Source organism: Geotrypetes seraphini, chromosome 2 (genome assembly GCF_902459505.1).
Source record: "Geotrypetes seraphini chromosome 2, aGeoSer1.1, whole genome shotgun sequence".
Classification (NCBI taxonomy): Eukaryota; Metazoa; Chordata; class Amphibia; order Gymnophiona; family Dermophiidae; genus Geotrypetes; species Geotrypetes seraphini.
This window is the reverse complement of record NC_047085.1, coordinates 443,410,802-443,425,566: the sequence shown is the minus strand read 5'-3', so window position 1 is coordinate 443,425,566 and position 14,765 is coordinate 443,410,802. Positions and strand designations below refer to the sequence as shown.

At 46.3% G+C, this 14,765-nt stretch overlaps 1 protein-coding gene across 1 annotated transcript in view; it reads right to left on the bottom strand.

Moving 5' to 3' along the window:
- RAB18 (RAB18, member RAS oncogene family) overlaps nt 1-14,765 on the bottom strand; it is a 55,320-nt gene that overhangs the window by 28,736 nt on the left and 11,819 nt on the right. The window contains exon 3 of the mRNA XM_033931422.1: nt 4,971-5,032. Within this exon, the coding sequence (XP_033787313.1) occupies nt 4,971-5,032 (62 nt within the window). The remainder of the gene's footprint in view (nt 1-4,970; nt 5,033-14,765) is intronic.

The window sequence follows — 14,765 nt, the reverse complement described above, 5'->3', positions numbered from 1 at the left end:
AGTGCCGCCTTCAAACTGACAGACCACCTTTTTTTTTATTAAAAAAAGCTTAATAGAGATTTAATGGACAACAACAAATTGAACATACACATGAATCAACAACAAACTGGATAGGAGCACAGGTTTTCTTCAGCACTCCTAGTGTAAATTACAACTTACAGCAAAATCCCTCTCTCTATTCCTGCTGCTTTCATGAAGACCATTTTAGTTTCCAGCACACAAAGCGTTGCTAGATCCAGGCAAATTTCCCCATTCTATGGCATTTTAAAGAAGTAAGCTTATACAAAACACATCATCCAGCTTACAAATCACCTTCTTCCAATCAGGTGGTTGTGACAGTTTCCAAGAAACTGCCAGCACCAATCAAGCAGCAGTCAACCTCAACTTGCAAAATATCACTTCTTCCTCAGCAAAATTGGATGGGAAATGATGAAGAAAAACAAAGTTCAGGCTTTACCTCCATTCTCCTACCCAAAATAGATGCCAGAGTTCCAAATATCTTGTCACAAAAGAACTGCACCACTGTACAAACCCACCACATATGAAAATAGATCATCGTCCCCACAACTCCTCCAACAAAAGCCATATAAGAACATAAGCAGTGCCTCTCCTGGGTCAGACCAGGGGTCCATCCTGCCCAGCAGTCCACTCATGCGGCGGCCCATCATGTCCAGGACCTGTATAGTGATCTATCTATACCCTTCTATCCCTGTTTTCTTCAGGAATTCATCCAATACTTTCTTGAACCCTGATACTGTACCCTGTTCTATCACACCCTCTGGAAGCGCATTCCAGGCATCCACCACCCTTTGGGTGAAGAAGAATTTCCTAGCATTGGTTCTGAATCTGTCCCCTCTTAATTTTTCCGTATGCCCTTTTGTTCTTGTAGTTTCTGAAAGTTTGAAGAATCTGTCCCTCTCCACTTTCTCTATGCCCTTCTCTATCATGTCCCCTCTAAGTCTCCACTTTTCCAGGGAAAAGAGCCCCAGTTTCTCTAATCTTTCAGCATATGAAAGGTTTTCCATACCTCAAATCAATCGCTTCGCTCTTTTCTGAACCCTCTCGAGTATCGCCATATCTTTCTTTAGGTACGGCGACCAATATTGGACACAGTATTCCAGATGCGGGCGCACCATTGTTTGATACAATGGCAGGATGACCTCTTTCGATCTTGTTGTAATGGCCTTTTTTTGATAATACCCAGCATTCTATTTGCCTTCTTAGAGGCCGCTGCGCACTGTGCCAACGGCTTCATTGTGTTGTCCACCATTATCTCCAAATCCTTTTCTTGGGTACTTTCACCCATTACCAGCCCACCCATCATATAGCTGTACTTCGGGTTTCTGTTCCCTACATGCAAGAATTTACATTTTTCTACATTAAACTTCATCTGCCATCTTATCGCCCACTCTTCTAGCTTATTCAGGTCCTTTTGTAATTCCTCGCAGTCCTCTTTAGTCCCAACTCCACTAAATAGTTTGGCATCGTCTGCAAATTTTATTACTTTGCACTTCGTCCCCGTTTCTAGATCGTTCATAAATATATTGAACAGCAGCGGTCCAAGTATCGACCCCTGCGGAACACCACTCGTGACCTTCCTCCAGTCAGAGTAGTGGCCCTTTACTCCTACCATTTGCTTCCTACCCGTCAACCAATTTTTGATCCATCTATAAGCGTCTCCTTCCACCCCATGGTTCTTCAGTTTCCGTAGTAGGTGTTCATGGGTTACCTTGTCAAAGGCCTTTTGGAAATCCAAGTATGCGATGTCCATTTGTTTGTTAATTCCTTCGAAGTGCAATAAGTTCGTTAGGCACGATCTTCCCTTGCAGAAGCCATGCTGGCTTGTTTTCATAAGTTTATTTCTATCTAGATGTTCATCAATGCTTTCTTTTATCAGCGCTTCCGCCATCTTCCCTGGAACCGAGGTCAGACTTACCGGTCTGTAGTTCCCCTTCCCCACTTTGCTAATTGAACTGGTATATAGTACCACCTCAATAAAAACCATTTTCCACCAAAACAGTGGCAGGCCCATAGACTTTGTATGATGCCAGATTATTTCCCACTCTTCCTGGGACAAGGGTCTGCCCAAATCCACTTCCTATGCTTCCATATAGGAGAGGAACTGTCCCCATCTAGCCGATAAACATTTATAAATCTGATAGGTACAGTCTTGCAAAATGGGGGCTAGCAGTTGTTCAAACCTAGTTTTCCCCTGGAGCAGGTCCCCCAGCACACTAGAACTCTGAATATAGTGTTTGACCTGGAGGTTAAGGAAAAAGGTCTCTAGCTCCCAACCCATACTATTCCTTCAGCTCCCAAAACCCCTTAGCCCCCCCCCCTCCAGCAGAATCCAAAAACTGCCCAACACACACCAGCCCCTTATGGGCCCAGAGAGTAATTATATTTCCTTCCCTGCCCTCCAATAAGACCATCCGAGTCTCTCGTCAAACTCAAAAAGTTGTGCGCACTGATTCTAACTCTGTCCACTAGGGACCATCATCATCTTCAACATTTACAATAATTCAGACTGTCAAGAACAGTGCTAGCTTGGTTTGAATCTTTCCTCATGAACAGGACATTTAAAGGTAAATTCTTCTCTCTCTATCATCTAACCACCCATTAAACTGTGGAGTGCCAAAAGGCTTCATTCTCTCACCTCTCCTGTTCAACCTTTTAGGTCCCCTTGCCTCACTAATCCAAGCTCAAGGCATTTCAGGCCATTTTTACGCAGATGATATTTGCCTACTGTTCCCAATGAACTCTGCAACCCCATCAATGGCCCCCTTGCAAAACTATCTAGACTTTGTCACAAAATAGTTGTCACAAAACAGACTTGTACTAAACAAAGAAAAAAAAAGTCACCTGTTGGCTCGCTGGTGGTACCCTCCCAAAATCTCCCGACCCATTTCCTCTTTTCGGCAGCAAGATCAATCCAGTTGAGTTTCTGATACCTAGGAGATAATGCCAGACTCATAACTACCACTGAAAGGCCGGCTGCTTAGCCGAAGTCATTTCGTGAAGTGCTAAGCAGCCAGCTTTTTACTTCCTCAAATTTCAACTCTAAGGTGAGTTTTCTTATCTTTCGCCAGCTCCGCTCAATTCATCACCTATTAACCACCTTTCAGGCTCTAATACTATATCATTTTTTTGTTTCAGAACTGGACCATTTACACAGGTATCTCAGATTACACTATAAAAGGACTACAAACTCACCAAAATGTGGCCATTAGATTTCTTTTTAAAGCTGGTAGATACAACAGTCATCAATTTTCTAAAATCTCATCACTGGTTCCCAGTTAATCAGAGGATCACTTATAAAATTCTCCTGCTGACTTACAAAGTTTATGAATTCAGTCCATCTCCTACGTTCTTTGAACAATTCTAGTTTAATCTTACCTGGACCACAACAAGCACATCTTGAGTCCACTCAACAAGCATTCTTTTTTTTTTTTTACAGACTCGTCTACTTGGAATACTCTGACCCCCTCTATCCTTAAAATTCCCTCCCTCAATGAATTTAAAGTAGCACTCGATATATGGCTTGAGCAGGGTAACTTACCAAACCCTGCCCTTAGATGCCCGGGAATGCATTATAGCACCCCCTACCAGCCAGCCAGCACCACCACTACTCAGGCTATTCACGCAAGTCTTTTCATCTACTTAGCATAGAGATATGGATTCCCACTGCAACCAGACCACCCATGCAGAATCATCATCTACAACCTCTCATCTCTTACACCATTTTTGTATACTAATCAACTGATATTCTATACTCTGTATACTGAACTGTAACCTTTACTTCCTATCTATACATTGGCGTTTTTCTTCTAGTCACTGAACTTTTTTTAGATTGTAAACCACTTAGATCTGCCTAATGTAGTAATAGTATAGCAAATGTAATTATTATTTATTAGTATTAATAATAATAATAATAATAATATATTGTATGATATTGGATAGCTGTTCCCTAAATAAATGAAGTAATTTTTTATGGCTTTATTTACTGAGCTTTTATATAATACAGTATAATATTTTGTTTAAAGTTGAGAAATCATTCAGTGTGACACATACAATAATGGGAGAAAACTTGCATCACTGACGATAGAGGTCTAGGCAGGGATACATAGTAACATAGTAGATGACGGCAGATAAAGACCCGAATGGTCCATCCAGTCTGCCCAACCTGATTCAATTTAAATTTTTTTTTTTTTTTAATATTTTATTTTTTGTAATTTTTCTTCTTAGCTATTTCTGGGCAAGAATCCAAAGCTTTACCCGGTACTGTGCTTGGGTTCCAACTGCCAAAATCTCTGTTAAGACTTACTCCAGCCCATCTACACCCTCCCAGCCATTGAAGCCCTCCCCTGCCCAATTCCGGTCCTTGAGAGCCGGAGACAGGTCAGGTTTTCAGGATATCCACAATGAATATGCATGAGATAGATTTGCATATCAAGGAGGCAGTGCATGCAAATCCATCTCATACATATTCATTGTGGATATCCTGAAAACCTGACCTGGCTCCAGCTCCCGAGGACCGGAATTGCCTACCCCTGGTCTAGGGGATAGCATAAATTTAAAAAAATATATAAGAGAAGACTTAAGAGAACTGAATGGCAGTGGCTATGCAGGAACTGCTGCACATGCTCAGAAAGACCTAGGTTTTCCCAAGCTCAGAAATGGTCCAGTCGCCCATTCTTCCTGTTTGTCTATGGAGAAATGAAGTGCCTTTGCCCCTCTCTCTTTCCCATAATCCTATCCTTCAGTAGCTTGCTTTTTTTATTAAATGCCTCTCATCACATCTTCATCCCTACTCTGTCCATATCTCTAAAACCATAGCAATATCCAATTTTGCTTGTGCTATTAGGGCTTCCAAGTCTGGAACCTTGATAGCCACACTATATGCATTTATACACACATCAGTATAACCAGACTATAGAATGCAAGTGGATACAGATTTTGACTAGACTTACCCATATTGCAAGCTTAGCTTTATTACCATCGACTGAAATAGTTTTTACTTTAAAGTCAACACCTGGAAAATAAATGGAAAAAGTATTTTTAAAAATTAAGTAGTGTCAAGAGTATATTTTTGCTTCCAAAATCTGTCTTTGTTATGCAACTTTCTTTCATGCATATTCATTGCACAAATCACGAAAAACCTACTGGCTGTGTGGTTCACAGGAGGGTTTGGGATGCGTTATAGTATAAAGGCAGACAAATCATAGATTCATTGTTAATAGGCTAGAATCAGACTAGCACATCAAAACAACTCAACAAAGTGATCTCAAAATGGGATTTCATTTACCTTATACTGAGAGGAAGCAGCCAATGAACTAACCTGTAGCAAATAGTGTGGGATAGCAGCTATTTTGCTATGTATTAGAGAATGACACGGTGACAAAATTCATCACCGTCCCTGTCCCCGCGGATAACCGCGGGAAATAATCCCATGTCATTTTCTAATGTCTATTTCAACCTCAGTCCTTCTACACCAGCATTCTTCAAAGCAAAGCTTGAGGGTCAGTGGTTGTGCCCGGTCATATTCTGATTCTTCCCTCTCTCCTTAAAGAATGATATGAAGATGGTTTCCCGCGGTTATCCGCGGGGACGGGAACGGTGATGAATTTTGTCACCGTGTCATTCTCTACTATGTATGTAAAATTTGCTTGAGCTTATCAACATCTTTAGTTGTAATTCATGATCCTTGAGCATCTTTGTGAGGTGCATTACAAGAAAATATGGATGGCAGCAATTTCAGTAGCAGGTTCTCAATGGAAACGATTTAAATGACAAGATCTGAACATATTTGTTTAAGGCATTTTTTTCAGATTGGTAACCCTTTGATTCTGCTTAAACTGTATGAATGATTCATTTGTAAAATAAGTTTATGTGTATTATCAATTTCCTTATTATGTAAATTGTAATCCACTTATTTTTTATTTTATTTCTATTCCACTTAAAACCTAATACACACATTACAAGAATGCACAGCAAGCACCCCCACACTCTCCCAGGCAAACAATACCTTGTGTGCCAGTTATCCCCAAGGCAAAATGGTATCCAAGGCCCAATATAAATTAAAGCCTTTAATAGGCATTCTGCAATCCCTAATGACTGCTACTCCTGCAGAGGAAAGCCACAGATTTTGTGGTTGGGGTGCGTGGAACGAGAGAAAAGTTAACTGCCTCATTTAGGCCAGGATTCTCAAAAAACTGCGTTAAAAAGCGACGGTCTGCTAACGCAGCCATTTTGATAACAAAATTGAAAAAAAGGAAGACAAAAAAAATTGCACATGCAAATTAGGTCAACGAACAGCAGCAAAGATTTTTAAATTTGCATGTGCCCATTGCTGGTGATAGTGATGGACACATGCGTAGAAAATACACGTAAAAAAATAAACAAAACACACCAGCGGGAGAGATGTTCAATCTCTCCCACTGCCAACCAAAAAATTCCCATCCACCCCCAGCAGCAGGAGAGATACCCATTCTCTCCTGCTGCCAAGCAACACCTGCCCCTGTGCGCACACCCCACAGCGGGAGAGATGCCAATTCTCACCCACTAACCCCCTGCCTCCAATGCCCCTCCCCCTCCTCCCAGCTGGCCTGCGTTATCCAAAATGGGCTTTCCCCTTCCTGGTGCATCTTTGGATGCACCGGGGAGGGGACTGAGGCGCTGACTGGCTCAGATGCCCCACAGGGGGGGGCCTTAGGTGTCCAGGCCAATCAGAGCCTTAAGCCCCTTCACGGTGTATCCGGGGAGGGGCCCGAGTCTCTGATTGGACCAGGTTGTATAAGGACCCTCCCATGGGAGTAGCTTTAAACAACTTGGGCCAGAGACTCGGGACCCTTCCCAGTGCATCCCAAGATGCACTGGGGAGGGGAAGGCCCATTTTGGATGATGCAGGCCAGCTGGGAGGAAGGAATTTGCGTCCCTCAGGTCATCTACTTAGAGGTAAGGGTGAGGAGACATTGGAAGCGGGGGTCGGAGGTGTTGAATGGCGAGGAGGTCACTTGGCAGCAGGGGACAGGTGACACTTGGCATCTGTCCCGCTGCTTTGTGGGGGGGTGTTCGCTGCCGCTGCAGGGGACAGGTGTGATGCAAGGAAAGAGAATGAGCATCCAAGATACTTCAGCGTGCTATTCGGTCCTGCCTGGACTTCCTTTCGATTCAACAGATTCTCGATCCTCTATAATCTGGTTTTTGCCCCCAGCACTCCACAGAGACTGCCTTCACTGCAGTGACTTGTTCATGGCCAGATCTAAGGGCCTTTACTCTATCCTTATCCTTCTTGACCTGTCTGCTGCTTTTGATACTGTCCTCGTTTAGATTCCGTGAATCTGTCCTCTCTTGGTTTGCCTCCTACCTCTCATGTATGTGTTGGTGGGTCCTCTTTTGCTGCTACCCCGCTAGCGGTTGGTGTACCTCAGAGTTCTGTTTTAGGACCTCTTCTCTCTACACCTCTGCCCTCGGTGCCCTGATCTCCTCCCATGGCTTCCAGTATCACCTATATGCTGATGACTCCCAGATCTACCTCTCTACACCTGAAATTTCACCTAAAGTCCAGGAAAAAGTCTCTATTTATTTGGCTGACATTGCTGCCTGGATGTAATGCCATCATATGAAGTTAAATATGTCCAAGAACTCCATCTCGGTAAATAATACTGTCATTGTTCCAGTCTCTGCTCGTAACCTTGGAGTGGTCTTCAATTCTGATCTCTCATTTTCTAAGCATATCCAACAAGCTGCTAAGACCTGTCGCCTCTCTCTCTTCAATATCACCAAAATTTGCCCCTTCCTCTCCGCTACCCGGATCCTTGTCAAAGCTCTTGTAACCTCACGCTTAGATTACTGAAATCTACTCTTAACTAGTATCCCGCAGTGTCACCTCTCTCCCTTGCAATCTGTGCAAAACTCTGTTGCACGACTCATCTTCTACTAACCTCACTAAGCTCATATCACCCCTCTCCTTAAATCACTTCACTGGCTCACTATCTGCCATCGCATACAGTTCTTGCTGACCTAAAAGTGTTTTCATTCTGCTACTCCTCAATATCTCTCCTCGCTTCTCACTCCTTATACACCTCTCAGAGAACTCCGTTTCTCAGTAAAGTCACTCTTAGCATTACCCTTCTCCTCCACTGCCAATTCCAGACTTCATTCTTTTCATCTAGCCACATCCTATGCCTGGAATAAATTACCCGAGTTTGTCCGTTAAGCCCCTTCCCTTCCCTTGTTTAAAAGCAGACTGAAAACTCACCTTTTCATATAGCTTTCAATCCATAACCCTACTTCTTTGCCCTCCAACCCAGCCCACTGATTAACCATTCCCCTTAACTGTATCCATGACATCCTGTTTGTCTGTCTTGCCTGTTTAAAATGTAAGCTCTTTTGAGCAGGGACTGTTTATTTATTCTTTGTGACTCTGTGCAGTGCTACGTGCATCTGGTAGCGCTATAGAAATAATTAATTGTAGTAGTAGTAATAAGGCTTTCTAGCAGACACTGTCATGCTTGTACCGACACCCCTAAGGAAGTCCCTGATTGGCTGAGGCACCACAGGCACCTCTCAAGGGAGGAGCCTGAGGCACCTTGCCAATCAGGGCCTTAGGACCCTCCCCGTGCATCACATGATGTATCGGGGTGTGGCCTAAGGCCGCAGTTGGTGTCAGAGGAGGCCTGGAACAGGAGGGGCTGAGCACTCTTCCTGCTGCCAATGATTTTAAAGGTACAGGGAAGGAGGTGGGCCCAGCCAGCCAGCCTAGGGAGAGAGGTGGGCCAGGCCGGGCCCGGCCGTGTTTGAGATGGCAAGAGGGAGTTGGCATCCCTCCTGCTTTTTGTTCTTTGGCAGGACCGTGTTTTTTTTAATCGAGTAGTTATTTTGCACGTGTAATACACACAAAATATCTGCCCGGTTAAAAAAAGAAAAAGAAAAATTTAAAAATGCCGGCAGAAGGCCCGACAGCAGTGAAAGGAGGCTGCTTCTCTTGTCACTATTGTCAGGGTCTGCCCCAACTCAATCGCTTTTGAGTCAGAGTTTGATAGTGAATCAATTGCTGTTTTAAAATCGGCCAGGAATCGGCTAACAGTGATTGACTCACTATCCTTTAGTGAATCTAGCCCATAGTAACATAGTAAATGACAGCAGATAAAGACCTGAATGGTCCATCCAGTCTGCCCTGTAATCACATGCATTACAATTTCATGTTTAAATTAAAATGTCTCTTTTTCTTTATTATTTCTGGGCCATAGATTTTAGAAGTCTACACAGTACTGTCCTTGGGTTCCAACTACTGGAGCTGCCATTGAAGCTCACTCCAGCCTATCCAAACCATCTCCTTTGCTTGGTTCAGACTATGAAAGTTTGCTCATTTATATTCTAATTAGCGATCCTCATTGTTCATCCCATGCTTTTTTTAATTCCATCACAGTTTTCCTCTCCACCACCTCTCGGGAGGGCATTCTAGGCATCCATCACACTCTCTGTGAAAAAGAATTTCCTAACGTTACTCTTAAGTCTACCACCCCTCAACCTCAATGTATATCCTCTAGTTTTACTAATTTCCCTTCTCTGGAAAAGATTTGGTCCTATATTAATACCTTTCAAATATTTAAATGTCTATCATATTACCCCTGTCCCTTCTCTCCTCCAGAGTATACATGTTGAGGTCTTCTAGTCTGTTCTCATACATCTTTCGTTGCAAGGCTCCTACTATTTTTGTTACTTTCCTCTGGACCGCTTAGAGTCTTTTTTTATCCTTGGCCAGGTATGGCCTCCAAAACTGAACACAAGTCTCCAAGTGGGGCCTCACCAACCTGTATAGGGGCATGAACATCTCATTTCTTCTGCTGAGTACACCTCTCTATATACAGCCTAGCATCCTCCTGGCTACAGCTACTGCCTTGTTACACTGCTTTGTCGCCTTCAGATCCTCAGATACTATCACCCCAAGGTCCCTCTCCCCATCCATGCATATCAGCCTCAGATTTCTGCTCACCAAATGCATCACTTCGCACTGAATTTTAGTTGCCAAACATCAAACCATTCTTCCAACTTTTGCAGATCCTTTCATGTGTCCACTCTGATACCAATCTTGGCATCATCTGCATAAAGGCAAACTTTTCCTTCTAACCCTTCAGCAATATCGCTCACAAATATATTGAACAGGATCAACCCCAGTACTGATCCTTGAAACACTCCAGTACTCCCCTTTCCTTTCTCCAAGCAAATTCAATTAACCAGCACCCTCTGACGTCTGTCCATCAACCAGTTTCCAACCCATTTCACCACTTTGGGTCCTAACTTCAGCTGGTCAAGTTTGTTCAAGAGCTTTGTATGAGGAACTGGGTCAAAGGCTTTGCCGGGCAATCAAATCGCAGGACAGTGAGGAACTCCAGAGTGACTTGAGCCGTTTGGAAAATTGGGCAGATAAATGGCAGATGAAGTTTAATGTGGAAAAATGCAAAGTGATGCACTTAGGCAGAAAGAATAAGGAACACGAGTATAGTATGTCAGGTGCAACTCTGGGAAAAACCGAACAGGAAAGAGACCTGGGCATATTAATCGATAGGACCCTGAAGCCGTTGGTGCAATGTGCGGCGGGTGCAATGTGCGGCGGCAGCAAAGAACACGAACAGAATGCTAGGCATGATAAAGAAGGGAATCACGAGCAGATCGGAGAAAGTAATACTTCCGCTTTATAGAGCGATGGTCAGACCACACTTGGAATATTGCGTCCAACATTGGTCTCCATACCTAAAGAAGGATATAAAAATACTCGAGAGAGTGCAGAGATGAGCAATGAAGCTAATAAAGGGCATGGAGAACTTGGAATACGAGGAACAACTTAAGACTGGGATTGTTCTCCCTTGAGAAGAGGAGACTGCGAGGGGATATGATCAAGACTTTCAAAATTCAGAAAGGAATCGACAAAATAGAGCAGGAAAATTTTTTTTTTACTATGTCCAATGTGACACGGACAAGAGGACATGGACTGAAGCTAAGGGGGGACAAGTTCAGGACAAATATCATGGCTTTACTAGAGGTAAATCGTGCCAGATGAATCTGATTGAATTATTTGACTGTGTGACCTGAGAGATAGATCAAGTAAATGCGCTAGATATAACTTACTTAAGAACATAAGAAGTGCCATCTCCGGAACAGACCCTAGATCCATCAAGTCCGGCGATCCGCACACATGTACCCTGGCATAGTTTTAGTCCCCATATCATTCCAAGCTTCTCCTAAGGAGATGTGCATCTAGCTTACCCTTACATATGTCACCTTATGCCACTCATAAAGAGATGTACATCTAACTTACCCTTAAATCCTAGAACGGTGGATTCCGCAATTACCTCTTCTGAGAGAGCATTCCAGGTGTCCACTACTCGTTGCGTGAAGCAGAACAGCACAGTTACTTACCGTAACAGGTGTTATCCAGGGACAGCAGGCAGATATTCTCACATGTGGGTGACGTCATCCACGGAGCCCCAGCGCGGACAGCTTTTCAAGCAAACTTGATTGAAGTTTCAAGTTTGCACACTGCACCACGCATGTGTGTGCCTTCCTGATCCACTAGAGGGCGCATACCCTCCTCATGGTCCTCAGTTCAGATAGCTAGCAAAGAAGCCAACCTCGGGGAGGCGGGCGGGTTGTGAGAATATCTGCCTGCTGTCCCTGGATAACACCTGTTACGGTAAGTAACTGTGCTTTATCCCAGGACAAGCAGGCAGCATATTCTCACATGTGGGTGACCTCCAAGCTAACCAAAAAGGGACGGAGGGAAGTTGGCAATACAAGAAAACAGATTACGCAAAACCGACTGGCCAAACCGGCCGTCGCTCCTGGACAGAGTATCCAGGCAGTAGTGGGAGGTGAAAGTATGAACCGAAAGCCAAGTGGCAGCCTTGCAAATCTCCTCGATAGGCGTCGACCTGAGGAAAGCTACAGAAGCCGCCATCGCTCGGACTTTATGTCCCGTGACTCGACATTGCAGCGCGAGACCAGCCTGAGCGTAGCAAAAGGAAAAACAAGCAGCCAACCAGTTGGACAAGGTGCGCTTGGAAACTGGGCGTCCCAACCAATTAGGGTCGAAGGACAAAAAGAATTGAGGAACCGTCCAAGGAGACTGAGTGCGTTGAAGACAAAAAGCCAACGCCCTCTGACAGTCAATTGTGTGAAGCGCCACCTCGCTAGGAGGCGAGTGGGGCTTCGGAAAAAAGACCGGAAGAACAATGGAAAGATCGAAAGGGAAGTCCGAAACCACCCTGGACAAGAACTGGGGTTAAAAATACAGGAAAAGACGGGTCCGCAACCAGAGCTTGCAGCTCACTGACTCTGCGAGCAGACGTGAGAGCAACCAGGAAACCCACCTGCCAGGTGAAGTAATTCAAAAGAGCTTCATCAATGGAATCAAATGGAGGTTTCACCAATTGAGCCAGGAACACACAAAGATCCCAAACCACCGGAGGGATGTACAATGAAGAGATCCCTCATAAAACGGGAAACCATCTGGTGGACGGAGAGCAGCGTCCCATTTAGCGGCCGAAGAAAGGCAGCAAAAGCACAGAGGTGGACTCGAATAGATGTAGATTTGAGACCAGACCGAGACAAGTGCAACAGAAAATCCAGCACTGAAGGCAAGGAGGCAGAGAGCGAATCCATGCGGTGCTCAGCACACCACTCAGCAAATCAGGACCATATCTGGGAAAAGCATTGCCGAGTGGAGATCTTTCGAGAGGCCTCGAGAACACCCCCACCGACTGAGAGAAACAGAAGGAGGGAGGCACGTAGCGAGGAACCAAGCTGATAAGTGTAGAGACTGCAGATTGGAATGCAACAGAAACCGCAACACTGAGACAGCGGAGACGGGAACATAGGTAGAAGCTGAGTCTCCCTGACACGCTGGAGGAGCAGGGAGAACCATGGCCGCCAGGGCCACAGAGGAGCCATCAAGATCCTGGTGGCGCAGACCGACAGGAGGTGTATCAAAGACCCGAGAATCAGAGTAAAGGGAGGGAACGCATAGAGGAACCTGCCCATTCCATCGAGAAGGCAAGCATCCTCCTCGATGCGAACCCAGGAGAACATCCTCGAGCAATATCGAGGCAACCAGTGAGTGAGGGGCGAAGCGAACAGAACTACCTGTTGGGTTCCCCACCGAACAACCACATGCCGCAGAGTCCGAGAATGGAGCAACCATTCATGCGGTCGAAAAGGGCGACTCAACGTGTCCAACAGACAATGCTGCACGCCCTGGAAAAACACCGCCCGAAGAAAGAAGCAGTGGTGTAACGTCCCCTGCCAATGACGAAGGGCTTCCCTGCAAAGTAACAGGGAACCTGTACACCCTGGCTTGGTCACAGAAACAACGCCACCGAGATGTCGGGACGCACCAGGACCCCGCAATCTTGCAACCCATAACGAAAATCCACCACGGCATTGTAAATGGCCCGGAGCTCCATCAGATTGATGCGGCTGCGACAGTCTGCACCCGACCAAGGACCCTGAGTCCGAAGGCCGTCGAGGTGCACCCCTAAGCCCATGCCGAGGAGTCCATCGGCAGAACCTTCTGATGCGGGGATACGAAGTGGTGGCCCACCAACGAAACGAGCGTGTCCAGGAGGGAGGCACCACAATGTGCTGGGAAGCGGGATCCCGATCCTGCCATCACTGAGATGCTCGGGTCCAGCGGGGAACACGAAGATGAAACCAGGCGAACAGCGGGACATCACCGTGGAGACCCCTGATCCAAAAAGGATCAGCAACAGCTCAGCCGAGGCCGAAGACCGCTGAGACACCAGCTGACTCAAGCGCCGACAGGCAGCCTGCCGAGGCAGAGGCAGAAAAGACCGGAGGCGGACCGAGGGGCCACCCTCCGGCATAAACAAACAAGGGCCTCCCCCTGAGGCCGAGACAAGAAGGAGCGCAGACAAACTGGGTCCAGGTCCGCCCCGACGGACTCCCGAGACCGGGGTGGGCAGAGTCTGACCCACTCCCGTACTAGAAACTAGTGCAGGTCACGAAGGGCCAGGACCAGACGCAGAAGGGAGGATGGGAATGCCCAACCGACAGAAGAGAGGCAATACTCCCGGTGCGTAGACACAGAGACACCCCTCCCGAAGGGAGGGGAGGAATCCCCAGAAGGGGAGCAGCCCAGAGACTATGCGAGAATAGTCAAAAGGACGGCCAGGAGTCGCCGAAGCCGGCGGCTGAACCCTAACCCGGCGCTGCTGCAGCTATTGCGGCTGCTGCGAAGGAGGCCGAGATAACACAAGAAAGGTATCCAGAGGGCCCCTCCGGAGAAGGAGACCAACCCACCAAGGCAGACGGGATTTAGCTGGAGGCGTCCCGAGGGGTGAAGGACCAGTCGCGGTCTGAGAGGCGGTTAGTGGCCACCGCAAGAGAGGCCTGAAGAAGCGCAGAACTCACGCAAGTAAAAGCGGCGAGACGACCCTGGAGGTTCGGATCCTCAGCCACACTCTGCGCCAAGCGAGATGACGCATGGCGGGAGCAATAGAGCCGGAGCAGGGAGAGAGTCTCCTCCAGGAAACCAAACTCCGCACTACAAGATTCCGTCACGGCTGCCCGGAATGAACCGAAGAGAAAGCGGGGAAGCCTCTCGAACCGGAGCTGGAGACGCCGAGGCGCAAACCCGCAGTCGACGCCGAGGCCCAATACCTCAGCCGCTGCCGAGGTAAAACGGCCCAAGTGACGTCAAGGCACAAAGCTTCCGTCGACGGCACGAAGCCTCGACAACGACGAGG